The sequence below is a fragment of the Mytilus trossulus genome, chromosome 4, assembly GCF_036588685.1.
Source record: "Mytilus trossulus isolate FHL-02 chromosome 4, PNRI_Mtr1.1.1.hap1, whole genome shotgun sequence".
NCBI lineage: Eukaryota > Metazoa > Mollusca > Bivalvia > Mytilida > Mytilidae > Mytilus > Mytilus trossulus.
Window position 1 is genome coordinate 59,974,486 of NC_086376.1, and position 22,745 is coordinate 59,997,230.

Genomic DNA, 22,745 nt, shown 5'->3' on the forward strand with positions numbered 1-22,745 from the left:
TAACGCGTTAAAAGAAACTTTAACGCGTTAAAAGAAACTTTATCGCGTTAAAAGAAACTTTAACGCGGAAAAAGCAATTTTAACGCGTTAAAAAAATCATATTAGACTAAGCATTTAAGTCTATTTTCAGAAGTTATAACGATTTTAGATTTTAGTGATTAACCAATGAGGAAAGCTGACACATTCATTGCTAAATTACTCTTCTGAGATGGCGGTCGCAGAAGTTGCTTCCAATGTTAGAACACTATTGGCCTCATTACGGTCAAATTACCGACCAGAAGATGAAGAAGATGTGACCGGCAATATATCTCTTGGGTAAAAATAATGATAAAAATTACATAATCTATGTTAATTTTGGTATACAACAAACATACATCAGATGCAACTTTGACCTTGGAAAAGGGGGACTCAAACCCTTTTAATCCACAAAAAAAATGTTTTGAGTTGAAATAGAGACTAAGATTCGCGATTTGTTTGCAAAGCTCCCCTTCTTTGTGGAGAAAAAATGATGTTGAAATAACCAGAAATCTTTTTTTCTGAGTAGGCCTACTTCACTACTTGACCGCGTGACTTTTAAAATGGTCTTATCACCCTTATTAGTCAGTTATTCCCCCTATTTTATTTATTTGCGTTGTTAAATAATTTCTTTTGCAAATAGTCTCATTCAGAGGGTTATGTTGTCTGATGAAAAGAAATAAAACAAAATAAACCATAAAAATAATTATTTTGTTTTTTTACTTTTTAAAATACAAGGTCTTCTTTCACGTCCGCGTCTTGTGATTTGTATGGAGCGCAAACTATCAACTTTTAATGGTAACTTCGATATTTTTTCATTAAGGATGGTCGCTTGTCATGTTTTGGAATTTATATATCAAATTTTCGTGATCCTCTAGTTATATCAATTTAAATGCCTAAAAAATTGTTTGCCTATTGGCCCCGTTTTTCTTTTAGTGTTTTCGAGAACAATTATATACATTGCAACAAACATACATTGTATGCAATATGACTTTTCAGAAAAAGGGGGAATCAGCCCTTTCGTAACACATTTTGAGATTGATTAAGAGACTTACACTCGCAATCTAATTGAATTGCTCCCCATTTAGTTGTGTGAAAAAAACCCAGTGCTTATTTGGTTTCAAAAAGGGGGGTCTTCCGAACCTCCCGACCCCCCTGGCTACGGATATGAACCCTTATCTGATATCAGTCTGTTATTACCTCTATTTTATTTCACTGCACTGTTAAGATATTTATGTTGCAAATTAATCAAAAGAAACTAAACAATTTAACTTGTAATACTTTTGTTTGTTAACTTTTAAAAATGTAGTTCTTCTTTTACGTCCGCGTTTTTATCAGTATGGAACGCCAACTATCATCTATTGTCTTTAATGGTATCCCTGTAACAAAAGAAACTAAACAATTAAATAATCCATTCCTTTGTTTGTTAACTTTTCAAAAAATGTAGGTCTTCTTTCACGTCCGCGTTTTTCGACCAGTATGGATCGCAAACTACCAACTATTGTCTTTGATGGTAACATTAATTGCATTTTTTCATTAGATAGAAATGTAATCTATCAATTCATAAATGCACTCCTTACAAAACACAAGTGTCTTGTCCCTCGTCCGCAATATTTCTATGTCTATGGAGCGCCAAAATATCAAATGTTGATTGTAATGTTTATTTCTATTGTTTGCCTCTATTTTAAATGGAAAAAAAAAACAACAATCAAAACAAACAATTGACCAACGTTTCTGTTGTGTTCACAACATTTAACTGTATTCCTTTATTTTTAACACAGTTATCTATGCAAAGCCAAAATATCAATCATTGACGGAACTAATTACCTACTCTTTTGGTCTATTTTACACCCAAATTATGAACGGCCAATTGTTGACTTGCGTTAAAGTCATATGAAACCTGAAACTTAAAAAAAAGCATATATTTTCTTTAACACAATGGATTGCTTTCATTATTAAATGTATGTACATATACCTTTTCCACCAAAAAATTGTTTAATTTGTCCTTTTCAGGAGAAGCTTACTTTTTTAATTGCTTCCTTTCCGGAAGCAATTCGCCGACATATTTTCCGTATTCAAAGTTAGCATGACCCGTCTTGTAAAAATCAGACCCGATGATCGCAATATGCACAGATCCGTCATTGACTCACTACAATAAACTAGTATCTAATTGTACATGTCAACACGTACTCAAAATCCATGCTTTTTGTTGATTGTTTACAAACTGGTGACAATCGTTTAACTTCGTCTTCAAAACACGAACTTAAATAAGTATTACCTGCCACAACAACTCTGACCGAGTGAAAAAAAATGACGATTCTACGAAATTTATGCGCAAAAAATTATAAAATTGTGAACAGAATACTAAGTTTATGATAGATGTATGCAGTGGTTCAATAATTGGATTAACATTATTTTTCACTGGTCACTCGTTTCATATGGCTTTAACGTGGTTTTGGTGTATGTGTCCAAGGGAATGTGTTAATTCTGGGTCATTCTTTGCTAAATAACAAGTGTTATTTAAATTTGTTCTAGAAGGTACTTAAGGATGTTCATAGGGGAAATTTTTAAATCAAGAATTTGGAATTGAAATAGCACTAGTTAAGGAACAACAATAATCTAAATATTTATAGGTGATGGGGCTCCTTTCGAGAAACTTGAGCTTTAAAAAATGGCGGGAAAAGGCTGGCTCGAACTTTAACCGTATTTTTGCATTACTATTATTTGGGTTTAAAGTAGTGTTGTAAACGGTTAACCGGTTAACCGTTTAAACGACCGAATACCAAAAACGCTCCCCGGTTAACAGATTTTTTTTCCAATTTTTATAGAATTGATATACATTTGTATTTGAAATTATTAAATAGTTATGTTTTCTCTTAAAGTTGTCGTCGTGTTAATTAATTTGACAGATGAATTGTCCAGTATATTGATTGCTATTGTTAATTCAAAAATATAAAATTGATTAGAACTTGTCTCTCCGCTCGTGGCAAGATCATAAGGAAACATAATTAGTATACATGATCCGCAGCACTTATACAATAGACCCGTACGAGTTTGTCAGCAAAGGGTTAAAAGGAGGATATGGTATCCTCGTTTACAACGAGGCCGAACTGAACTATTGCCGGCTGGACAGACTGGATAGCACGTATCCCCTTGACCCGTACGAGTTAGTCAGGAAAGGGTAAGGTGGGTACCCTGGTATATCACTTATTTGAAATGAACTTTTTTCCGGCTGGCCAAACAAAGTGATTCTCCACGTGGGTAATGATACCAAAGGTAGAAGTACTTATTGCCTTTAAAATGATTCATAACACTTATACAATAGACCCGTACGAGTTTGTCAGCAGAGGGTAAAAAGGGGGATATGGTATTCTCGTTTACAACGAAGTCGAACTGACCTATTGCCGGCTGGGTAACCTAAGAGATTCTTCACAACCAATCTAAGTATTTACAGATATGCAAGTGATATAAGAATTATGGATTATTAGCAACGATTGAGCAAAACCCTTTGACTCGTCTTCTATCGATGTGTTCTATCAAAAATAGTTACGTTATAGTAAAAATTTGAGAATGCATTCAACATTCATATTAATCCCGAAATGTCTGACAATTGACATTGCTATTTCTGTCTGTGAAAGTCATAAGAACAAAGTATGATTCGTAGTTACTTCTCTTAATTTCGGGTTCATATCAACTAAGCATAAGTATGGGTTTCGTCTTTTTTTTCATTTCAAATGTCTAAACACAAATTGTAGGTTTCAACAGTTCAGGCAATCAACAAACCTAACCAAAAGGAAGAAAAAGTACCCTACATATACATTTATGGTTGTCTGCCTAGACGATCCAGATAGAATGAAAAGTAGTCCTGGACTACTTAAACTTTTAAGTAAGAAATCATTAGGTAAGTTAAAGCTTTAAGATATCATATATATTAATTAGAAATGATTGTTATAAAAAATAACATCTTCTAGAGGACTGCCAGATCATTATTTCGTACGAATAAAAGAATAAGAAGATGTGGTGTAGTTGCCAATGATTCAACTTTCCAATCAAGACCAAATGTCGTTGGTGTAAAATTAATCAGTTATGTGTCACAGGACGGTCTTCAACCATAGAGCTTGCAAAGAAAAGTCACCTATAAATTGTACAAAAATATTTCCTATTAACAACATCAAAGTTAGTTCACGGGTGTCATTCGGTTTATCGAGAGAAATTAGCGTGAAAGAATATCTAACGGCGGTCAAGTATTGAGCGACAATTGTTAAAGTTCTGGTGGTCGTGAAAGACATTTAATCGAGAAGACATATAAAAGGTCAAAACATATTCTAATAAAATTAATTACACAGACAAATTTACGACAAAATAAAACTGTCTTTCAAAATGGTTCAACATTATGATCAGTATTTCAGAATATCCAGTTTTTAAAGTACATAGTTATTACAAAACAACAAAAGGCAGATTGCTTCTCGACATTTCAATGACATAGAAAATGTAAAAAAACATGATTTTTTTCACAAATTCGACTAGAAACCTACTTTAATAAAAATAAGGGCATTCTGTTTAAATTAATCAAATGGTTCTTATAGTTATTTTGTATAAACATAATATGAAACTTGGTAAATGAAGAACTAATTACACAAAAATGGATTTTTTGGATCGTGAAAGATCATGTACCGCATTTTTGAAGATCATGAAAAGGATCGTGAAAGATCTGATGCTACGAAGACGTTCAAATTTTTCTTCAATTATATCATAGTTAATATTTGTTATTGGTATTGAGAAAAGCTATAGGTCAACATCCTCAATAGGTTTAAGCTTTTCAAAGTATAAATATTTTCAGAAAATGAAATGTAAAATAGTTGGATGAATGTAGGATGAAGTTTTTTATTGTCATGTAAAGTACTCACTTATCACGAGTTATAGGATATCCACATTTGGTATATTGGATCCTATAAACTGCATGTCCGTCAGACAGGATTCACCTGACTCCGAACTTGCCTTATTTCATGGTAAAGATTCATTTTTGTTGTCAAGTCAGTTTCGCGGATTTGTTAAGCTTTAGGATAAGTGTCTGTTGTTATAATTGTGAGGTGTACATTTTCGACTTCTGCAAGGTTTCAACTGACATTAAACCCATTGTCATGCAACATTCGGCAATGCTCGTTTTATGTTGTCTAGCCTTTGGATATATACCTGTATGCTATAGCGCCATGGCATTTCGTGTATGGTGTCTGTTTGCATGTTTCATAAATGACCATAATGACGTCAATTGTATTTGATATATTGAATGATAGAAAGATGTCTATGTCTGGCTGTCGGTCAGGGTTCATATACTTTTGACCTTATGTTTCGAATTAATTGGCAAGCATAACTTTTATATTTGTCAGTTTCTAAGGCACTGTAAGGATCGGAACACATTTATTTGGTCTACGGGATATTCATAGATATCTGTATGTCATGGTTCATTTGACCTTGCACTCTTTTTATTAACCATTGACAATCATGATTTAAAAAAAAATGTGGTATGATTGCCAAAGAGACAATTATTCACAAGAGACCAAAGTGACACAGACATTAACAACTATAGGTCACCGTACGGCCTTCAACAATGAACAAAGCCCATACCGCATAGTCAGCTATAACAGGCACCCATATTGACAATGTAAAACAATTAAAACGAGAAAACTAACGTCCTTATTTGTTTTAAAAAAATGAACAAATACCAAATATGTAATACATAAAAAAAACAACAACCACTGAATTACAGGCTCCTGACTTTGGACAGGCACATACATTAATAATGCGGCGGGGTTAGACACGTTATTGGGATCCCAACCCTCCCCCGAGTCTGGGACAGTGATACAACTGTACAACATAAGAACGAACTATACAATTCAATTGAAAAGGCTTAATTCATCAGATGGACAAAAATACATTAAGCGCATTAAGCGCATTTGACACTTCTAGTAAAACCCTTGATATTATAGACGTTCCATAACATTAACTATCATAAGTAAGGCATACGAGACATTACAGCATTTGAGATTTGGTATTCTATAGTCTGTAGTATATAGTTAAATCAATCCACATCTGCGTTGTATATACAGAACTTAAGAAAGTACTGTTGCACAAAATGTTGGTTATCGTTCAATCTCAAATTACTCATGAAAGATGCTGTTTTGAGTGTATTTTTTTGTTTGATGGATATCATTTTGATTTAAACGTTGCATATCCATACTATTGGCTATAAGTAAATAGTGTCAGTCTGCATGAATTGCACTTCACCGATTATCAGAGCTGAATCTTTTAAACTTATCTAGAGATGTTTTAGTTGTTGTTTTTTAACTCTCGAGGTAAAGCGTTGAATAAAAAAAAGCTTTAATGTTCATCCTTATCCAAAATAGTTACAGGCTTCAACCAGTTTCAGGTTTATTAAATGGTAAAAGAAATACTGATTTCTGATTACTAGTAATAAGTCTGGTCACGCATTATCTTTCACGATCAAAATAATGCGTTGCCTGATCTTTCACGATCAAGTTTGATAGATATTCAACAAATTCAAGGTTTTCATATACAAATTAATGCTTTTAAGAGGAGAACATTCCTTAATTTTACTGAACTATCAGATACACCAAAGATTACATTTCAAATATATCACGATGAACTGAAACATGACCATTATAGTAACAAAAAGCGTGTTATTTGTAATTAATTACATATACATGCATTGCGCATTTTGTGTTTTTTCATAAAGTACTGCATATTTTCTCTTTCTTATTTCACAGTTATGTTGGGGAAGTTAAACCATTTTGATAGACATATCTTTTTATTCGGATTTGTTCCGCGTTTTGAAAATTAAGCAATATTTTTAAAGAATCTGACCTAGAATTCCCATTAAATGTCTTTCACGATCCGTTACCAGAGATTTCGCGATCGTCGCTCAATACTTGACCGCCGTTATATATTCTTTCATGCTCATTCCTCTCGATAAACCGAATGACACCCGTGGAGTCAATTATAAAGCTTTATTAAACATTTTTTTATGAACACTCCTAGTTTTCCTACGGTTACACCAGCCTAACAGTCCTGTGTTGACATAAATTATCATTGATATGGTCATATTCATGAATTAACTGTATACAAGCTGTATTTGGCAAAACTTATAGGAATTTTGGTCTTCAAGGCTCTCCAGCTTTGTTCTTTATTTGGCCTATTTAACTTTTTGGATTCAAGCGTCACTTCAGCTTTTTGTAGATGAAAAGCGCGTCTCAAAAAATTTAATCCTGGAATCTATGATGAGTTTAATTACAAAATTATTATATATGCATGGAGCCGTTTGCCTAGGACTTTTAATAGAACTTGGACGTTTGAAAATAACTCTTAACATTAGAACATCGTTCATCATTTCGCTTATAAACAGATCGTTTCAAAATTTGTCTTTTACATGTTACTCTCCTATACAGGGAAACATACCATCAAAGTAAGAAGGTCGGCCGGAAAACAAAAACTAGTCGAAAAAATCACAAAGGTATTCCCGTGCCTTTCTGGGAAGGAATTTGATTTGATGAAGTGTTCCAAGGACGATGGGATGGTATTTAGAAAGTTGGAGGGTGACACTGTCGAGAGCATTCGACACAGGCTAAACAGATCGATGCTTTACATCAGACCAAACACACCTATAGTACTGGTAATCATACGTTAAAACATCATATATATGACACTATGGTTATCACAAAGTAACATTCGAATAGGTCCAGTCGTTTACGAGAATAATCACGGACACCAATCATTGGAATGATGATTAAATATAGATGAGTCGTTTGCAAGCAATAGCAGTTGTCCCCATTTCTACGATTTTTTAACAGAAAGTGCACACACATTCCCAGCTTAACATCATTCTGTAACTTTTAAAAACATTAGGAGATTTAGAAATTTTACATACTGGTTTTTGCTGTTTTCATGACAGCTATTATGGAAATTCAAAACTAGGTTTTGAGTAATTTGAAATTTTGGTATGCTTGCTGTTCTCATGTTCACCATTTGCAAAATTTTAATTACAGGTGTCTTTTTTGTACACGACATTAAAGTATATCCGGGATTGCGTTCTATTAAGAAAGAAAATGCTACTTCAATGGTTTAGAACATTTCTATAGTTTTCCATTGTTGCCATGGTGACGATAGCAATTTTGTTAATTTTTCGAATGCTGGTTAACATTACTATAGAATTTTATCAAGTTCGGAGGACATTGAATAGGTTTATTTTAAAAACCTCCGGACTTTTCGTTTTATATTGCCAATTGTAATATCAGCCAATCCATATTTTCAGTTACACGAAGTTTTGACATTACACACAATCGATATGTTTTGAAATGAAAATTCATAAGTATATACTTTCAGTTAGACGAAGAAGAAGACAGTGAATCTGAGCTTGAAAGATCTCCTTTTGATCAGGTGAATGACATATATGTACACCCTTTTTTTACTAGAACTTCAAACAACGGAGTTCGTAAACACTGCTGACTGTTTGTCGCGAATAGTAAAATGAATGAAAAAATAACAGTTAGAAAAGGTTGTTATAATAATGATTGTCTTTCAATCCTTTGTCTTTTTGAAGTTCTTGCTTGTGACTCTTTTACTGATAAATTTGTTTCAACGCATACGTCTAAAACTGTGGTATTAATCGAAAGCAGAAGTAGGGTTTTACGCTTCTTTTAGTTCATACTTATGTACTATAAATGTGACAAAACGGGTCTGACAAAATTCTCAAGGTATGCTGAAACCGATGCTATACACTTAGCGACCATAACCGACTAAACGTAAGCATTGCAAAAATATATATCGTTTCGGACAACCGATGTCCTTCCTCAGAACTCTGTTAAATTGAAGCTATAAATTAAACTAAGCATTCCAATGAAACCATATCATATCTTTATACTTGTTTAGTTCTTTATCAGTCAAACTAGTTTATAATGACCATTATTCTAAATTTCAGGAAATTCCACCACCTCATAGGAGTAGACAGTACCCGCCAGAAAATATAGACACCCAAGCTGATGTACGGTTTTAAGAAATTGTTATTATTCATCGATCATACCACTGTATATATCACTCTGCTCAGCGCTTCATTTTATTCAATATCATGGCTTTGTGACGTCAAATACGTTGATCCAGCCGTAATAACTTTGACCCGGACATATCAGCGACGTCATAATGTTTGAACCGACGTTTAAAACTTTGACCCGAAGTCAATATGCAGACAACCTTACAATCGAGACATATATATATATCCATACGAGTCTAAATTGAAAACTACGTTCAAACCTATGATTGCGTTGGATAAAAACCGCATTTTTATACGTGTGCATGCCAACCAAATTTCGTTGTAAAAGGGTTCGTTGTAGAAAACAGCACAAACAACACTTTCCAAAAGACCAAAAAAATGAAAAAGTATATTTAAACAAAACGCATTTGGCTAACAGGTCGAACAACTGATGTTCTTTAACCCTGCTGGTTGTCATTGGCGATTGCCAAATGAAATTGATCACAAGATGTAACAAAATGGATCTTAATATAAATACAATACAAGAAAAAAAAATTCTTGGCCACGATGTTGTGTCACAAACATACGGTGTCAATATTTCTTTAGTACACCAGATCCGGATTTCGACAATAAATGTCTCTTCAGTGATGTGAGGAATCGAAACGGTATTTAGAAGACCATATACAAAGTACCCTCATTTTTAGATAAACTCTTGAATTTAAAAAGTTAATATAGGATGAACGAATCATATACAAAGAAGCCACAAAAAAGCAAAGGAACAGCTTAAGTTTCATCGGTGACAACAAAAATTTCATTGCATAACATTTTGTAAATTCCATAACGATTATGTTTTAGAATCAACAGGAATCAGACAATTCGGGTGCTACAGTTCAAACAGAGGTAATATTTTCATTTGGAAATTTTTTTGACTGTTACTATTAATTATTTTTGTACTTCTCATATGTCAAGTTTGGTTGTGTGACAAAACCCATAAGTTAGCTACTTCTAAAAAAAGGACCAAGTTTTTTCCATTAAACTATTTTCTAAAACAAAGGACGCCATTTGAATTAGTGCACTTTACTGTACATATCCTACAGAACAGTGTTTATTTAAATACGCCACATTAAATATACAAAGTTTCAACTTTATTTATTACACCATTTACGCCGATTAACCTTAGGCCCATTGGTGTTACTCATTCACAAAAAAAGAAACTCGAATTTTGCTAGGGAAAACATGTATTGAGTTAATAATTGACATCAAATTCTCTGAAAATGTAAATTACAGATGAATTCTCCATTCGCGGGGTCAACAAATACGTTCTAAATTGAATAACTTGTTAATGAGGAACGGTATGTTTGTCTGTTACTTATAAATTAATTTGCACTTAACTATACTTCTGTACATTACCTACAAAGCAGTGTATATGTTATTACGTCATAATAAAAGTAAAAACACAAAAATACTAAACTGCGAGGAAAATTCAAAAAGGAAAATCAAAAGTCAAAAGGCAAAATCAAAAGTCCAAACACATAAAACGAATGGTTAATAACTGTCATATTCCTGACTTGGTACAGGCATTTTCTAATGTAGAAAATGGTGGATTGAACCTTGTTTTATAGCTAGCTAAACCTCACTTTTATGACAGTCGCATCATATTCCATTACATTGTCAACAATGAATGAACAAAACAAACATACTCAAAGAGTAAAAATGTCAAAAATAGGGACACAACAGTCAATAATGTGTTATCATCTTTTTAATATCACTGTAAAAACATCAAACGAACGAAGAAGCACAAAAAGACATACATCAAATTTAACATACTAATTTTGTTTTTCTAATACAACTTAATTTATGTATGTAAAGTCTTCCCGTAAAGGATAGAAGGTTTTCAGGTTTGGTTGTCGCTTTAACATGTTCCCAATTTTCTTTCTCAATTTTAAGTTTCATATTAGTCAAACTGAAAAATGAAAATCATTTTTTGATTGAAGGAAATACCACCACCTCGTAGAAGACGGCGCCAGAGGGAAAACATTGAAATTCAATCTGAGGTACGGTTTTGAGAAGATATTATTATTTGAATATGAATAACTAGATAAACAACATTTGTTGAATTTAAACAATGCCACTGTTAAAATATCATTTTTAAAACTGAAAATGCAAATCACAAATGTAGTCTCCTTTCGCAGCGTCACCAATTAATTCGCAAATTGAATAACTTGTGAAATATGGTAGGTTTCCAAAAAAAAAGTTGCTTTCACTATTTCCATCATCGTTAGAAATTTAAACCTAAATCTAAATTTACAATCATTTCTATCTTATCCATCACCATAGCCAATATCAAAATCCTCTATATATGATATAAATATGACCTCTTCAAATTGGAAACCAATCATTAAGTACATGTTTCCAGTTACAAAATCCAAAATGTTATTTCATACTTTTTTAATTCCATAAAACATATCTTATAGAATCAACAAGAATCATCCAATTCTGCAGGGATCACAGTTCAAACAGAGGTAAGATACATATTTTGGGAAATGCTTGTCTGTTACTTATAAATCAATTTGCACTTAACTATACTTCTGTACGTTACCTACAAAGCAGTGTATATGTTATTACGTCATAATAAAGGTTTGGTTGTTGTCGCTTTAACATGTTCCCAATTTTCTTTCTCAATTTTAAGTTTCATATTAGTCAAACTGAAAAATGAAAATTACTTTTTGATTGTAGGAAATACCACCACCTCGTAGAAGACGGCGCCAGAGGGAAAACATTGAAATTCAATCTGAGGTACGGTTTTGAGAAGATATTATTATTTGAATATGAATAACTAGATAAACAACATATGTTGAATTTAAACAATGCCACTGTTAAAATATCATTTTTAAAACTGAAAATGCAAATCACAAATGTAGTCTCCATTCGCGGCGTCAACAATTAATTCTCAAATCATTAAGTAAAATTGAGAATGGAAATGGGGAATGTGTCAAAGAGACAACAACCCGACCAAATAAAAAAACAACAGCAGAAGGTCACCAACAGGTCTTCAATGTAGCGAGAAATTCCCGCACCCGGAGGCGTCCTTCAGCTGGCCCCTAAACAAATATATACTAGTTCAGTGATAATGAACGCCATACTAAATTCCAAATTGTACACAAGAAACTAATATATGCTTCCAGTTACAAAATCCAAAATGTCATGGCATACTATTTTTTAATTCCATAAAATATATGTTATAGAATCAACAAGAATCATCCAATTCAGGGGCCACAGTTCAAACGGAGGTAAGATTCATGTTTTGGGAAATGTTTATCTATTAAGGTGGCACGGTAGTATTTGCATTCCAGATTTAGGTTGCTTTTTTGTGTACCCTTCTTATGTCAATGTATCAAAATAGTGTGATTGGACAAAAAATACAGCATTAACTGAACATACTTTCCCAAACTGAGGTAGAAAAATATGAAATAATTTAACACACAGATGAAAATGATTTTTTTAGAATTTTCTTAAATTTTGTAATCACTGCATTCTGAATAGTAAAATGAAAGCACTGCAGTTAAATGTAAACGGAGAATTGTTTTGCAGTGTAAGAAAGTGGTCAAAATTCTAGAAAGGCTATTATTATCCCATATAGGCCCGGAAATACTACCGTGCGGGTGTCACCCTTATTATCAATAGAATAGACAACTTCTTAGAGTTCTATGCATTTCCGTCAAAACAGTGAACATCATTCTGGCGTTTAGTTGCATCGTCACTTCCATTCTTATGTTGAGCGACTGGTTAGAAAACTATGATGCTTTATTGAAAGAATTATTCAGCAAATTCTCATAATTGACATCACTGCTGTCTTTAAGGAATTGTCATTAAGTACCTGCAGAACAAATTGTGTTTCTAGTTAATCCTGCACAATTACGACCATTAAGCTTGATAACGTTAATAGTGCAGGGAAACAGGTCTGGTAAACGACTTCATAAAGGCTGGCATAATTGACGAGTTTTTTTTCCGGTGACGGACAAAATCGAAAGTGGTTTATTGCACTTTACTGCACATTATCTACAAATGTTTTCAAATTTTTAGTTGTTTTTGCTCTCTTAATTCTTCAATCTGAGCGTCACTGCAGAGTCTTATGTAGGCGAAACGCTCGCCTGGCGAATCAAATTATAAACTATCAATTTGTGATTTTCATTCGCAAAAAAGAACATAAAATCGATTACCTATAAAGAAGATAATGTGAATACCAGCTTTGCTAGTGCTGTATAACTAGTCACGGTCGTTAAAAACTACAATTTGTTGTAATGTAAATAAATGACATCATATTATCTCATTGATAGATGATAAGATGTATATCAGTTTGACGGTATAATGACAATTATTTTTGATTTTAGGAAATTCCACCACCCCATAGAAGTAGACGGCGTCAGAGAGATATCGTAGGAACCCAGTCTGATGTACGCTTTTAAGAAGTAAAATCACAAAAATACTGAACTTAGAGGAAAATTAATTTGGAAAGTCCATAATAAAAGATATTTTTACTCGAATATGAATAACTAGATTAGCAAAACATATTGAATTTTACATACTATACATATAATTTCAAAAGTAAAAAAAAATACTGAAATTTAACACACACAGAAACGGAAGAAGCATCAGACAAAACCCCACGAGAATAACAAATAAAACTGAAAATGAAAATTGTTGGTGCGACTCTGATGAACACAATTATTATTATCACAAATGTTCAAATATGGTATTTATTTATACATCATGCAAACGTAGATTTTTTAAGTGATAATTCAAATTTTAATCAGATTGATAAATGTCCACTTCAGACAAATTTGGGTTCAGAAAGAAGAAGGCGAAGACAGATGCTGTCATTACCATCACCTAGGGTAATTTACTTAAACTATATGATCTGTAAATTAACAATTAAACACAAAGTAGGTTGATGACTATACATTCCTTTCAAGCACTTTCCGACATAAACCGATTTCTTTACAAAACGAGACAAACGCTCCCCGGTTGGTGATATGTAAGTGTAATTGACTAAATAGTAACTTCGCTTTAAGGTTAATGTATAAGATGTATCCTGTTACAGTAAATAACCAATTGGCGCCAAACATAAACGAATGCTTGTGTATCACTTATACAATTAATCTGTATAATTAATAATCAAAATGTAACGACATTAACCTGTAAAAGAATAGGGGCGTCAAATAACAATCAAAATCTCAATCGAAAATAAACTGACAACGCCATGGTTAAAATGAAAAAGACAAACAGACAAATAATAATACACAAGAAACAACATAGACAACAAAAGACTGTGCAACACTACCCCCTCCAAAAAAAATACGGATAATCACAGGTGCTCTGGAAGGATACGCAGATCTGCTGCACATGTGGCACCCGTCGTGTTGCTCATGCTATTACAAATCCGGGAAATAGTTTTATTCTGTAGGTCATATTCATGAAAACAGAAAGGGATTGTATTAACGACATAAGAAACATATTCGATATCATTTGTTAAACCATTCCTCCATAACGATCAACCTACCTCGTGATGGCGTCCGTAAAATATACGAAGGCATGATTTCAATTTTGTCATTTGGAACTCTTGGTTGAATAGCTTCCTTGTGGACAGCAACCCTTTATCTAGAAATACTCCTAGGAAATACAAGCGCGCGAATATCGCACCAATTAGAGATATATACTCCGTATGCAAGCACTGCTGTAAGTTTATATGCACACACAAAATATAGGTTAATGTTTAGCTAAATAAATGCACATGTTGTAGGGGTTTATAAACCATTCGAACAAATTAATGTAATTGTAATTAGTAATATACATGTATCTCTTATTTCTGATTTTGTATAGAGATCAAATAGAACCGTCAGACCAAGGAGGGTTGCTGCTATTGAAGCTATGAATTTTATACATGCTGTGGTAATTATACAGTTATTAATTATGTGTATTGGGTGGGGCTTGTTGATTTATAATTGTTGTGTGTATGCGTTTATGTATTAAATTTATCATGACTCTAATTAAATGATTATTTGAACGAGTAACGACAATTTCTAACAATTCCTTTTTTTTAGACTTCAAGAACTACACGAAACAATAGTGAAGCGACGACGAACACAGAAATAGAAAGTGTAAGTAATTAGAATATTGACAATATGGTTTTATTGCTGACTATGCGGTATGTGCTTTACGGTGACCTATAGTTGTTAATGTCTGAATCATTTTGGTCTTTTGTGGATAGTTGTCTCCTTGGCAATCATAACACATTTTCTTTTTTATATAATGAGGAGATTAATTTATAGTAAATAATAAATATGTAATATATGATGTAAACACTCTGCTCTATAGTATGTTTCTGAAACACTTTTTTAACGTAAAAGTAAAGTTGTCATGTATTCATCGTATAATGCACTTTGTTTTATTTATTAAATAGTTAAGCAACCCACCACAATCAGCAGAGACGCTAGATACAGCAGTAAATAACAATGATGTATGTATTAGGTATTATATGTCTCAATCTTATACCCTATGAAATAAACTGAATGATGCAAAGAAATAGACTCACAGCTTATCTGCACTTTGAAAAACGTGGTCTTTGATAACTTTTTAGACGTAATTATATATATATAATTATTTCTGTGATTGCATCTTGAATTAATTTGTAAGATCCTTTATTATAAATAATTCAGCTATATTCAGAGAGATCTACATGGCTACATTTCGATTTATTACAGGATTCTAACCCAGCTAGCCATGAAACAATAATTATTGAGAATAACGTATGTATTTTATAGAGAGTTTAGAATTACCATTTTTGGTTAATCGTTAGCCGAATCCTTCATCTTTTTTCACTGTTTTAATATTTCATGTAATATTGTTATATATTGTTATCTGAATTTGCGAAAGGGTAAATTAATACACTTTTTGTCTATTCCAATTGAGTAAGTTAGGGAAGGGTCATATTTGACTCAAATAATACATTTCACACTTGTTTCAATTTGTGTCAAAGTTTTATTCTGAAGCGTTGAATTTTAAATTCTAGTTTCAACCAAATTTAAGATCATGAAGCATAAAGAACAGCCATTGACAACCTAAATATTCGAGTTAGATGTCGACGTATGCGCTTAGTGTTTTAAGGGGACCGTTTAACGTCCTATCGATCTTTCTCTCTTTTCTTTGAGCTTGGTTAAATTATTTGTCGTCATACTATATTACTATATGTTAGATAGATAACTTTGTTTTAACCTATAGTTAGAAGAAAACTTGTACGATGTCATTGACATGATTGAGGTCTCCGAAAATGAAGAAGAAGAAGAAGAAGTACGAAGGGGTTTGCAAAACAACAATTTGCATACTGATGGAATGGTCAGGTAAGGTTATATCCCTAGTGGTTTTGTGTTTAAAATATCCATCTTTTTAAACGTCTCCGATTAAATATGCAGGTTGACACTGGAACGTCATTGCTAATGCAGTTTAGTTTAGTTTTTCTTGATTGACAACATATTTGTTATGTTTGGAGGACGTGTTTTTCAACAGACTGTCGGCATCCCAATGGGAACAAACTGTGCCCCTCTACTTGTTGACTTGTTTCTTTATTATTATGAGGCTGACTTCATGCAGGAACTTCTTAGGAAAAAAGATAAGAAAAGAGGGACCAAAGATACCACAGTGACAGTCAAACTCGTAGTTAGCTATATCCCTTAACTCTACTTTCCGCTATATAGATGACGTTCTTTCACTAAACAATTCAAAATTTAGTGACTATGTGGATCGCATCTATCCCATCGAATTGGAGATAAAGGATACTACAGATACAGTTAAGTCGGCTTCATATCTTGACTTACATCTAGAAATTGACAATGAGGGTCGGTTGAAGACAAAACTTTACGACAAAAGAGATGATTTCAGCTTTCCTATTGTGAACTTTCCATTTCTAAGTAGCAACATTCCAGCAGCACCTGCATACGGGGTATATATCTCCCAATTGATACGATATTCCCGTGCTTGCATTTCCTATCATGATTTTCTTGATAGAGGGTTACTGCTCAGCTATTAAACCAAGAGTTCCAAATGGTGAAGTTGAAATCATCCCTTCGTAAATTTTACGGACGCCATCATGAGTTGGTTGACCGTTATGGAATAACCGTTTCACAAATGATATCGGATATGTTCCTTACGTTGTAACTACAATCCCCTTCCCTTTCATGAATTTGACCTACCGAATTAGACTATTTACCGGATTTGTAATCACATAAGCAACACGACGGGTGCCGCATGTGGAGCAGGATCTGCTTACCCTTCCGGAGCACCTGAGATCACCCCTAGTTTTTGGTGGGGTTCGTGTTGTTTATTCTTTAGTTTTCTATGTTGTGTCATGTGTACTATTATTTTTTGTTTGTCTTTTTCATTTTTAGCCATGGCGTTGTCAGTTTGTTTTAGATTTACGAGTTTGACTGTCCCTTTGGTATCTTTCGTCCATCTTTTAGCTAACGTACCCTCTAATATCGTATATCTTTGGGCAAATATGAATGATACTTTTCAAAAAGCATATAATGCTTTGGCAAACGAAAATATATATAATGTATGACAAACGAAAGACAGCAGAGAACAGTGGTTACCGAATATGCAATAATATTATGACATTATGACAGATGTATTTTGCGGATTTGCCGAGTATCACCGGAATGCCATGCGATAACGTTTTAGAAAAGCATGTGATAACAATCGAAGCATGCGATAATATAGTGTTATTAAGTGGCTGTTTCTGTATTGGCACTGGTAAAGATTCAAGGTTTGCTATATTGGCCTCGAGACCCGTAGGTCAAATCTGGCTTTATTGTTTTACGATCTTGTATTACTTGTTGGAATATTACGCGGGTTGATTAGGGTTACCATATGCCGTGAAATAAAAATGAAACTCATGACACCTGAAGATGGAATACCCAAGTTGTGTGTTATAAATACTATCATACAACAAAACAAAACAAACTTTCTTTTTCTACACATTTATTTTTTGTGGTCACCATTGGTTTTCTATACGTTCATTGTTTCTTGGAGTATTCCGGCAGTTATTCGTCAATGATTTTACTGACTATCTGTTCATTCGGTTTTTAAATTCTTTCTGCCAATACAGAAATATGGATAAATATTTTAGGCTTACATTCGATGTGAATTATATATATGATACCTTTCCAGGGCCACGAGTACCAGTGGAGACTTAAAGTCTTGTCTAAAGGAGTTAAGGGAGCAATTTCAAGATAATTGCACATCTGTTCAAAGAATTATTGTATTCCGCAAGAGTTTTTTAGACAGCATATTTTTTGCATTGTCTAAAACAACATTTAACCAGAATGCAGAACTGTATGTTAAATTTAGTGGAGAGATGGGAGACGACCAAGGGGGACCGAGAAGAGAATTCTTCAGGTAATCAAGGTCAATGTTTTATTCGTGGCGGTTTACTTTAAACTGGCTTTAAAATTCAAACCTATGTTATTCGTGTATAGCATAAATAATCGTGATATCATGTAATTTCAACAGAAAATATTATTTTCTGTTTTCCGTGACATAAATATGAATTAATGCATTAATATTTGTACGGAATATGTAAATAATTGCAGTTGAAATTATTCCTTATTCATGTAAGTATTTTTTTTTGTAATTTAAAATAAAAATCCACAACTAGTTCAGAATATTGAGTGATGTCGTCGCTGGTTTATCTCCATGACTTGTAATGTATCTTTTAGAAATACCATTCTATTTACTGAAAAATGTGACACGCATAGTAAAACCTAGTTTAATGTTTTAGAACACAATTTCTACTTTGAAATATATATTACAAAGAAGAATTAGGCTGATTGGCCTTATTTGGTCAATGTATATTGGTGAACGTGCTCTCAGTTTTTTGACTGCTAGTTTGTAGACTTCAAGATCATAGTTGTGATGTTGCACTTATTTTAACATGACCGTTTCATCTCCCACTTTCTCTGGGTTTTTTTTTGTGTTTTCATATAATTTTTGTTCAGAACTGTTTCAATTTTCAAATATAATTTTGAAATTTATTGCAGGATTCTCATGAAAGAGTTGCAGGAATCAGAGCTGTTTGAAGGACAGCCCTTACAAAAATTATTTTCTCACAATATAGAAGCCCTTGAGAGAAAGAAATACAAAATGGCAGGACAACTTGTTGCCATGTCCTTGGTACAGGGTGGGCCAGGCCTACACTGCTTACACGTAAACATGTACAATATGATGTTTTTGATAGACGACAATAATGAAATATTTGAAATACAGTGTTTGCCTGATTTGGAGATTGTCAATATTTTGTTAGAGGTGTGATTTTATTTTACTCAAATTTTAATTATTTTTTTTTGCATGCATTCCGCTAAACACACGAAAAAGAACGTAACAACATCACTAGAGAAATACCAAATAGAGTATTATTACCAATTTTGAATACCACAAGTAATGGAGTTTGTAATCCGAATTTGTTTTTTCTCTGTCAATTTATGAATTTCGAACAGTGGTATACTACTGTTGCCTTTCTATATATTGAAAAGACCAGACCCGTTATGTGCACAGCTTTGTCAATTGTGGATCCTTTCTATCTTCTTTATAACATCTAACAGTAAATTATATTTACAGCGTTATTTATTCTATTAATGATGTGTGTGGGTGTTTTTTTACTTGATTAAGTTTCTAACACTCTGCTATAGAATATTTTGTTCATGTCCATTTTGTTTCAGCTGAAGAGTGTGGAAGATTTCCAAGCCAAAGACTTGTTTCTCTCCAAACATGGAGATTGGTTGGTTGACCAAGGAATATCGAATGCTTGGAGCTTCAAACTAAACGATAAAGATGCATTGATACGTCAACTTATCAAACAGCTCATTTATTATAGGTATTACTATTACTACTAACTACTACCAATTAAATAGATAAAATGATAGATCATTAACCCTTAATTAGAATAGTGGTAAAATGTTACAATATAATTCCAAAGAAACAAAGTGGAAAAAAGAATGGGAACTGTAATTAATTGAACATTAACTACTATAGTATTTTAAATACAAAGCATAGTATTTTTCGTTAAATCTTATCATAAGTTTTCTTCTTTCGTCGACGATCTTCAAATCGTAGTTTCCATGGTTATAGTGTTATTTAACTGAAATGGACATTGGTCAATGTTAAAACACGGCACTGTGCGTCAATAAAGAGTTCATGTTTCACAATGAACTTATAGTAATATGAACCAAAAGAACCAAACAAGAATACGTCAACGCAACGTAACACTTGGTGTACGGTCAATTCCCGCCAGTATGGTAAGCGTCTTCTATGAAAGTTTGCATATACAATACATCTTTTTGATTAAATACGTCTTCTTGTTGAAAAAAAACCTATTTTTCATCAATATTAAATTGCTTTAAATCAAAACCACAATTGTAAATGTGTATGCAGAAATAAATAATTATAAATAGGGTCAGAAATACAATATAAGCAACCTTTTTAAAGGGTTGTTTGTTCGGTTTCGGTTTATTATTTTGCCATTTGATAAGGAACTTCCCGTTTTCAATTTTCTTCAGAGTTCAGTATTTTTGTAGTTTAACTTTGTTCAACAAAGTGACAAAACGTATCGAACAACAGAATTCTGTTAGGATTTGGATAATTATATTTACAATAACATTGTTATAGTTGTTTTCTTTTTATCATTAGGTGCTTAGCAGAAGCAAGTTCGTTTTTAGAGGGCATAAGGTCGGTTGATGGAGTTTTTGAATGCATAAGTAAACACCCTCTTGCTTTCAAGGCATTATTTTGTGGAGAATGCCCACAAACGACATTGCAGTCATTGTCAGAAATATGCAGTGTGAACTGGAGTGATGATGGCACCAACTACAAATATTGTGAGGAAGTTACAATCTATGCTTGGGAATTGTTTTTACAAGCAGTTGAAGGTAATATTTTGTTGTTGTTGTTCGGGAAGGGTGCCTGGCAGATATCATATTTTCGATTGAAGTTTTAAATTGGTATGCATTGTTTACACTTCGTCTTTTATAGAACACTTATGTATATAAACACAGTTTTAAAAAGATTTAATTATAAGGGAAAAAGATCACTCTTTGGATGTTTGATTCTATACAATTCTATGTCAATCATATTCCTGATTCTAGTACAGGTGCAAACAATTGCAGCAGGCTCATTCGTTAAAACAGGTAAAAACGATCTGAATCAATAGTGTAATATCACAACATAGAAAGACACACTATAAAAAACGTATTCAAATCAATATAAGTAGATTCATACAGTGAAACTAATAATGTGTCTTTTATTTATTTTAACCTATTATAAATATGGATTATAACTGTATTTCGGACAACTTTTATACCACCGAGCCTCCTAAATACCATGTTGATGACACCTAATCAGAATTTTTTCATGAATAATGTATTTCTCATATATGCCCATACGCATTTCAGATAAAGAAATCGATGTTACATTTGGAGATATATTGGTATTCATCACTGGCGCTGAATATATACCACCACTAGGGTTTGATAAAAACATAGAAATTGATTTTTTTTCACCTGTAGAAGGAGAGACCAGATTTCCATTTGCCTCTACATGCGGGATAACCATTTCTTTACCAAGAAACATCAGTCACCCGGATCTCAGCAATTTGTTGGTCAGAGCCATTAAAGACTCTCGAGGATTTCATAAAATATAACAAAAATGTGAACCAAGTTGTTAAATTTAAGCTGACTTTTATTTAGCATCACCTTAATAAAAGATTCATCTGTTATTAACCTTTGTAAGCCTTTCTATGCACCGCCTTGTATAGATTTTGTATACTGTTAGATTTTCAGATTTTCAACTTGGTGTCTGAAAGTAAATATGAAAAAGAAGATGTGGTATTATTACCGATGAGGCAACTCCATAAGAGACAAAATCACACAGAAAGTTATGTTATATACATATAGGCCACTGAACTGCTTCAAAATGAGCAAGTCCCATACCGAATGGTCCGCTATAATAGGCCCCGAAATCACAAAACTAATGTAAATCAGTTTATTAATGATAATAACTGAATCGAAAAACAAATAAGCAACGCAGCAACAAAGGAAAACTACTGAATCAAAGGCTCCGAGTTTGAGACAGGCACATACATGCAGAATGTGGCGGAGTTGAACAGGATAGTGGGATATCCGGCCTCCCTTAATATGATACAGTGGTGTAACAGTACAACATAAAACGAACCATAAAAATCATTTGAAAAAAGATGAACTCATCTGAATGAAACAAATAGAAATACATATAGAACAAACACCGTGCTTGATAGGGAGACACAAATAATGACACCCGCTGATGCAATCTCCATTTCAATTCTAAATTTTGTATATTATACAATATATAAGTTATATTATTATGGTTGTGTGGCAATATTAATTATATTTTGTGAATTTTAAATGGTTTTCGTCCCACCTAACACAGCTTAGGTGTAAAATAGTTATCCCATTAGGACTTTGTGTGTCAGTGTTAGATCACCTGCCATCGGGGTGATCCGTGGGATAACTATAATAAAAGTCAGCCAAAAATGCTTTGACACGACGGAATGTAAATGAATTGAAACTAGCGAACCGATAGCCTAAGCTGTACTAAAACGATAAACACA

The 22,745-nt window shown here is 33.1% G+C and overlaps 1 protein-coding gene and 2 long non-coding RNA genes across 3 annotated transcripts in view; 1 reads left to right on the forward strand and 2 right to left on the reverse strand.

The window, feature by feature from the left end:
• LOC134715659 (uncharacterized) overlaps window positions 1-22,745 on the reverse strand; it is a 47,244-nt gene that overhangs the window by 8,330 nt on the left and 16,169 nt on the right. The window lies entirely within an intron of this gene.
• Window positions 1-22,745, reverse strand: part of LOC134715657 (uncharacterized) — a 43,385-nt gene that overhangs the window by 5,059 nt on the left and 15,581 nt on the right. The gene's annotated exons all lie outside the window — the stretch shown is intronic.
• Window positions 210-21,843, forward strand: LOC134714038 (uncharacterized). Its single transcript, XM_063575287.1, has 22 exons — window positions 210-315; window positions 3,771-3,916; window positions 7,479-7,702; window positions 8,413-8,466; window positions 9,008-9,070; window positions 9,911-9,955; window positions 11,050-11,109; window positions 11,530-11,577; window positions 11,792-11,851; window positions 12,301-12,345; window positions 13,447-13,509; window positions 13,891-13,950; window positions 14,936-15,004; window positions 15,157-15,213; window positions 15,516-15,572; window positions 15,817-15,861; window positions 16,334-16,452; window positions 18,278-18,505; window positions 19,147-19,411; window positions 19,825-19,979; window positions 20,792-21,030; window positions 21,553-21,843. Exons 2-22 carry the CDS (start codon window positions 3,838-3,840, stop codon window positions 21,798-21,800), a joined length of 2,283 nt encoding a protein of 760 aa, XP_063431357.1. The 5' UTR covers window positions 210-315; window positions 3,771-3,837; the 3' UTR covers window positions 21,801-21,843.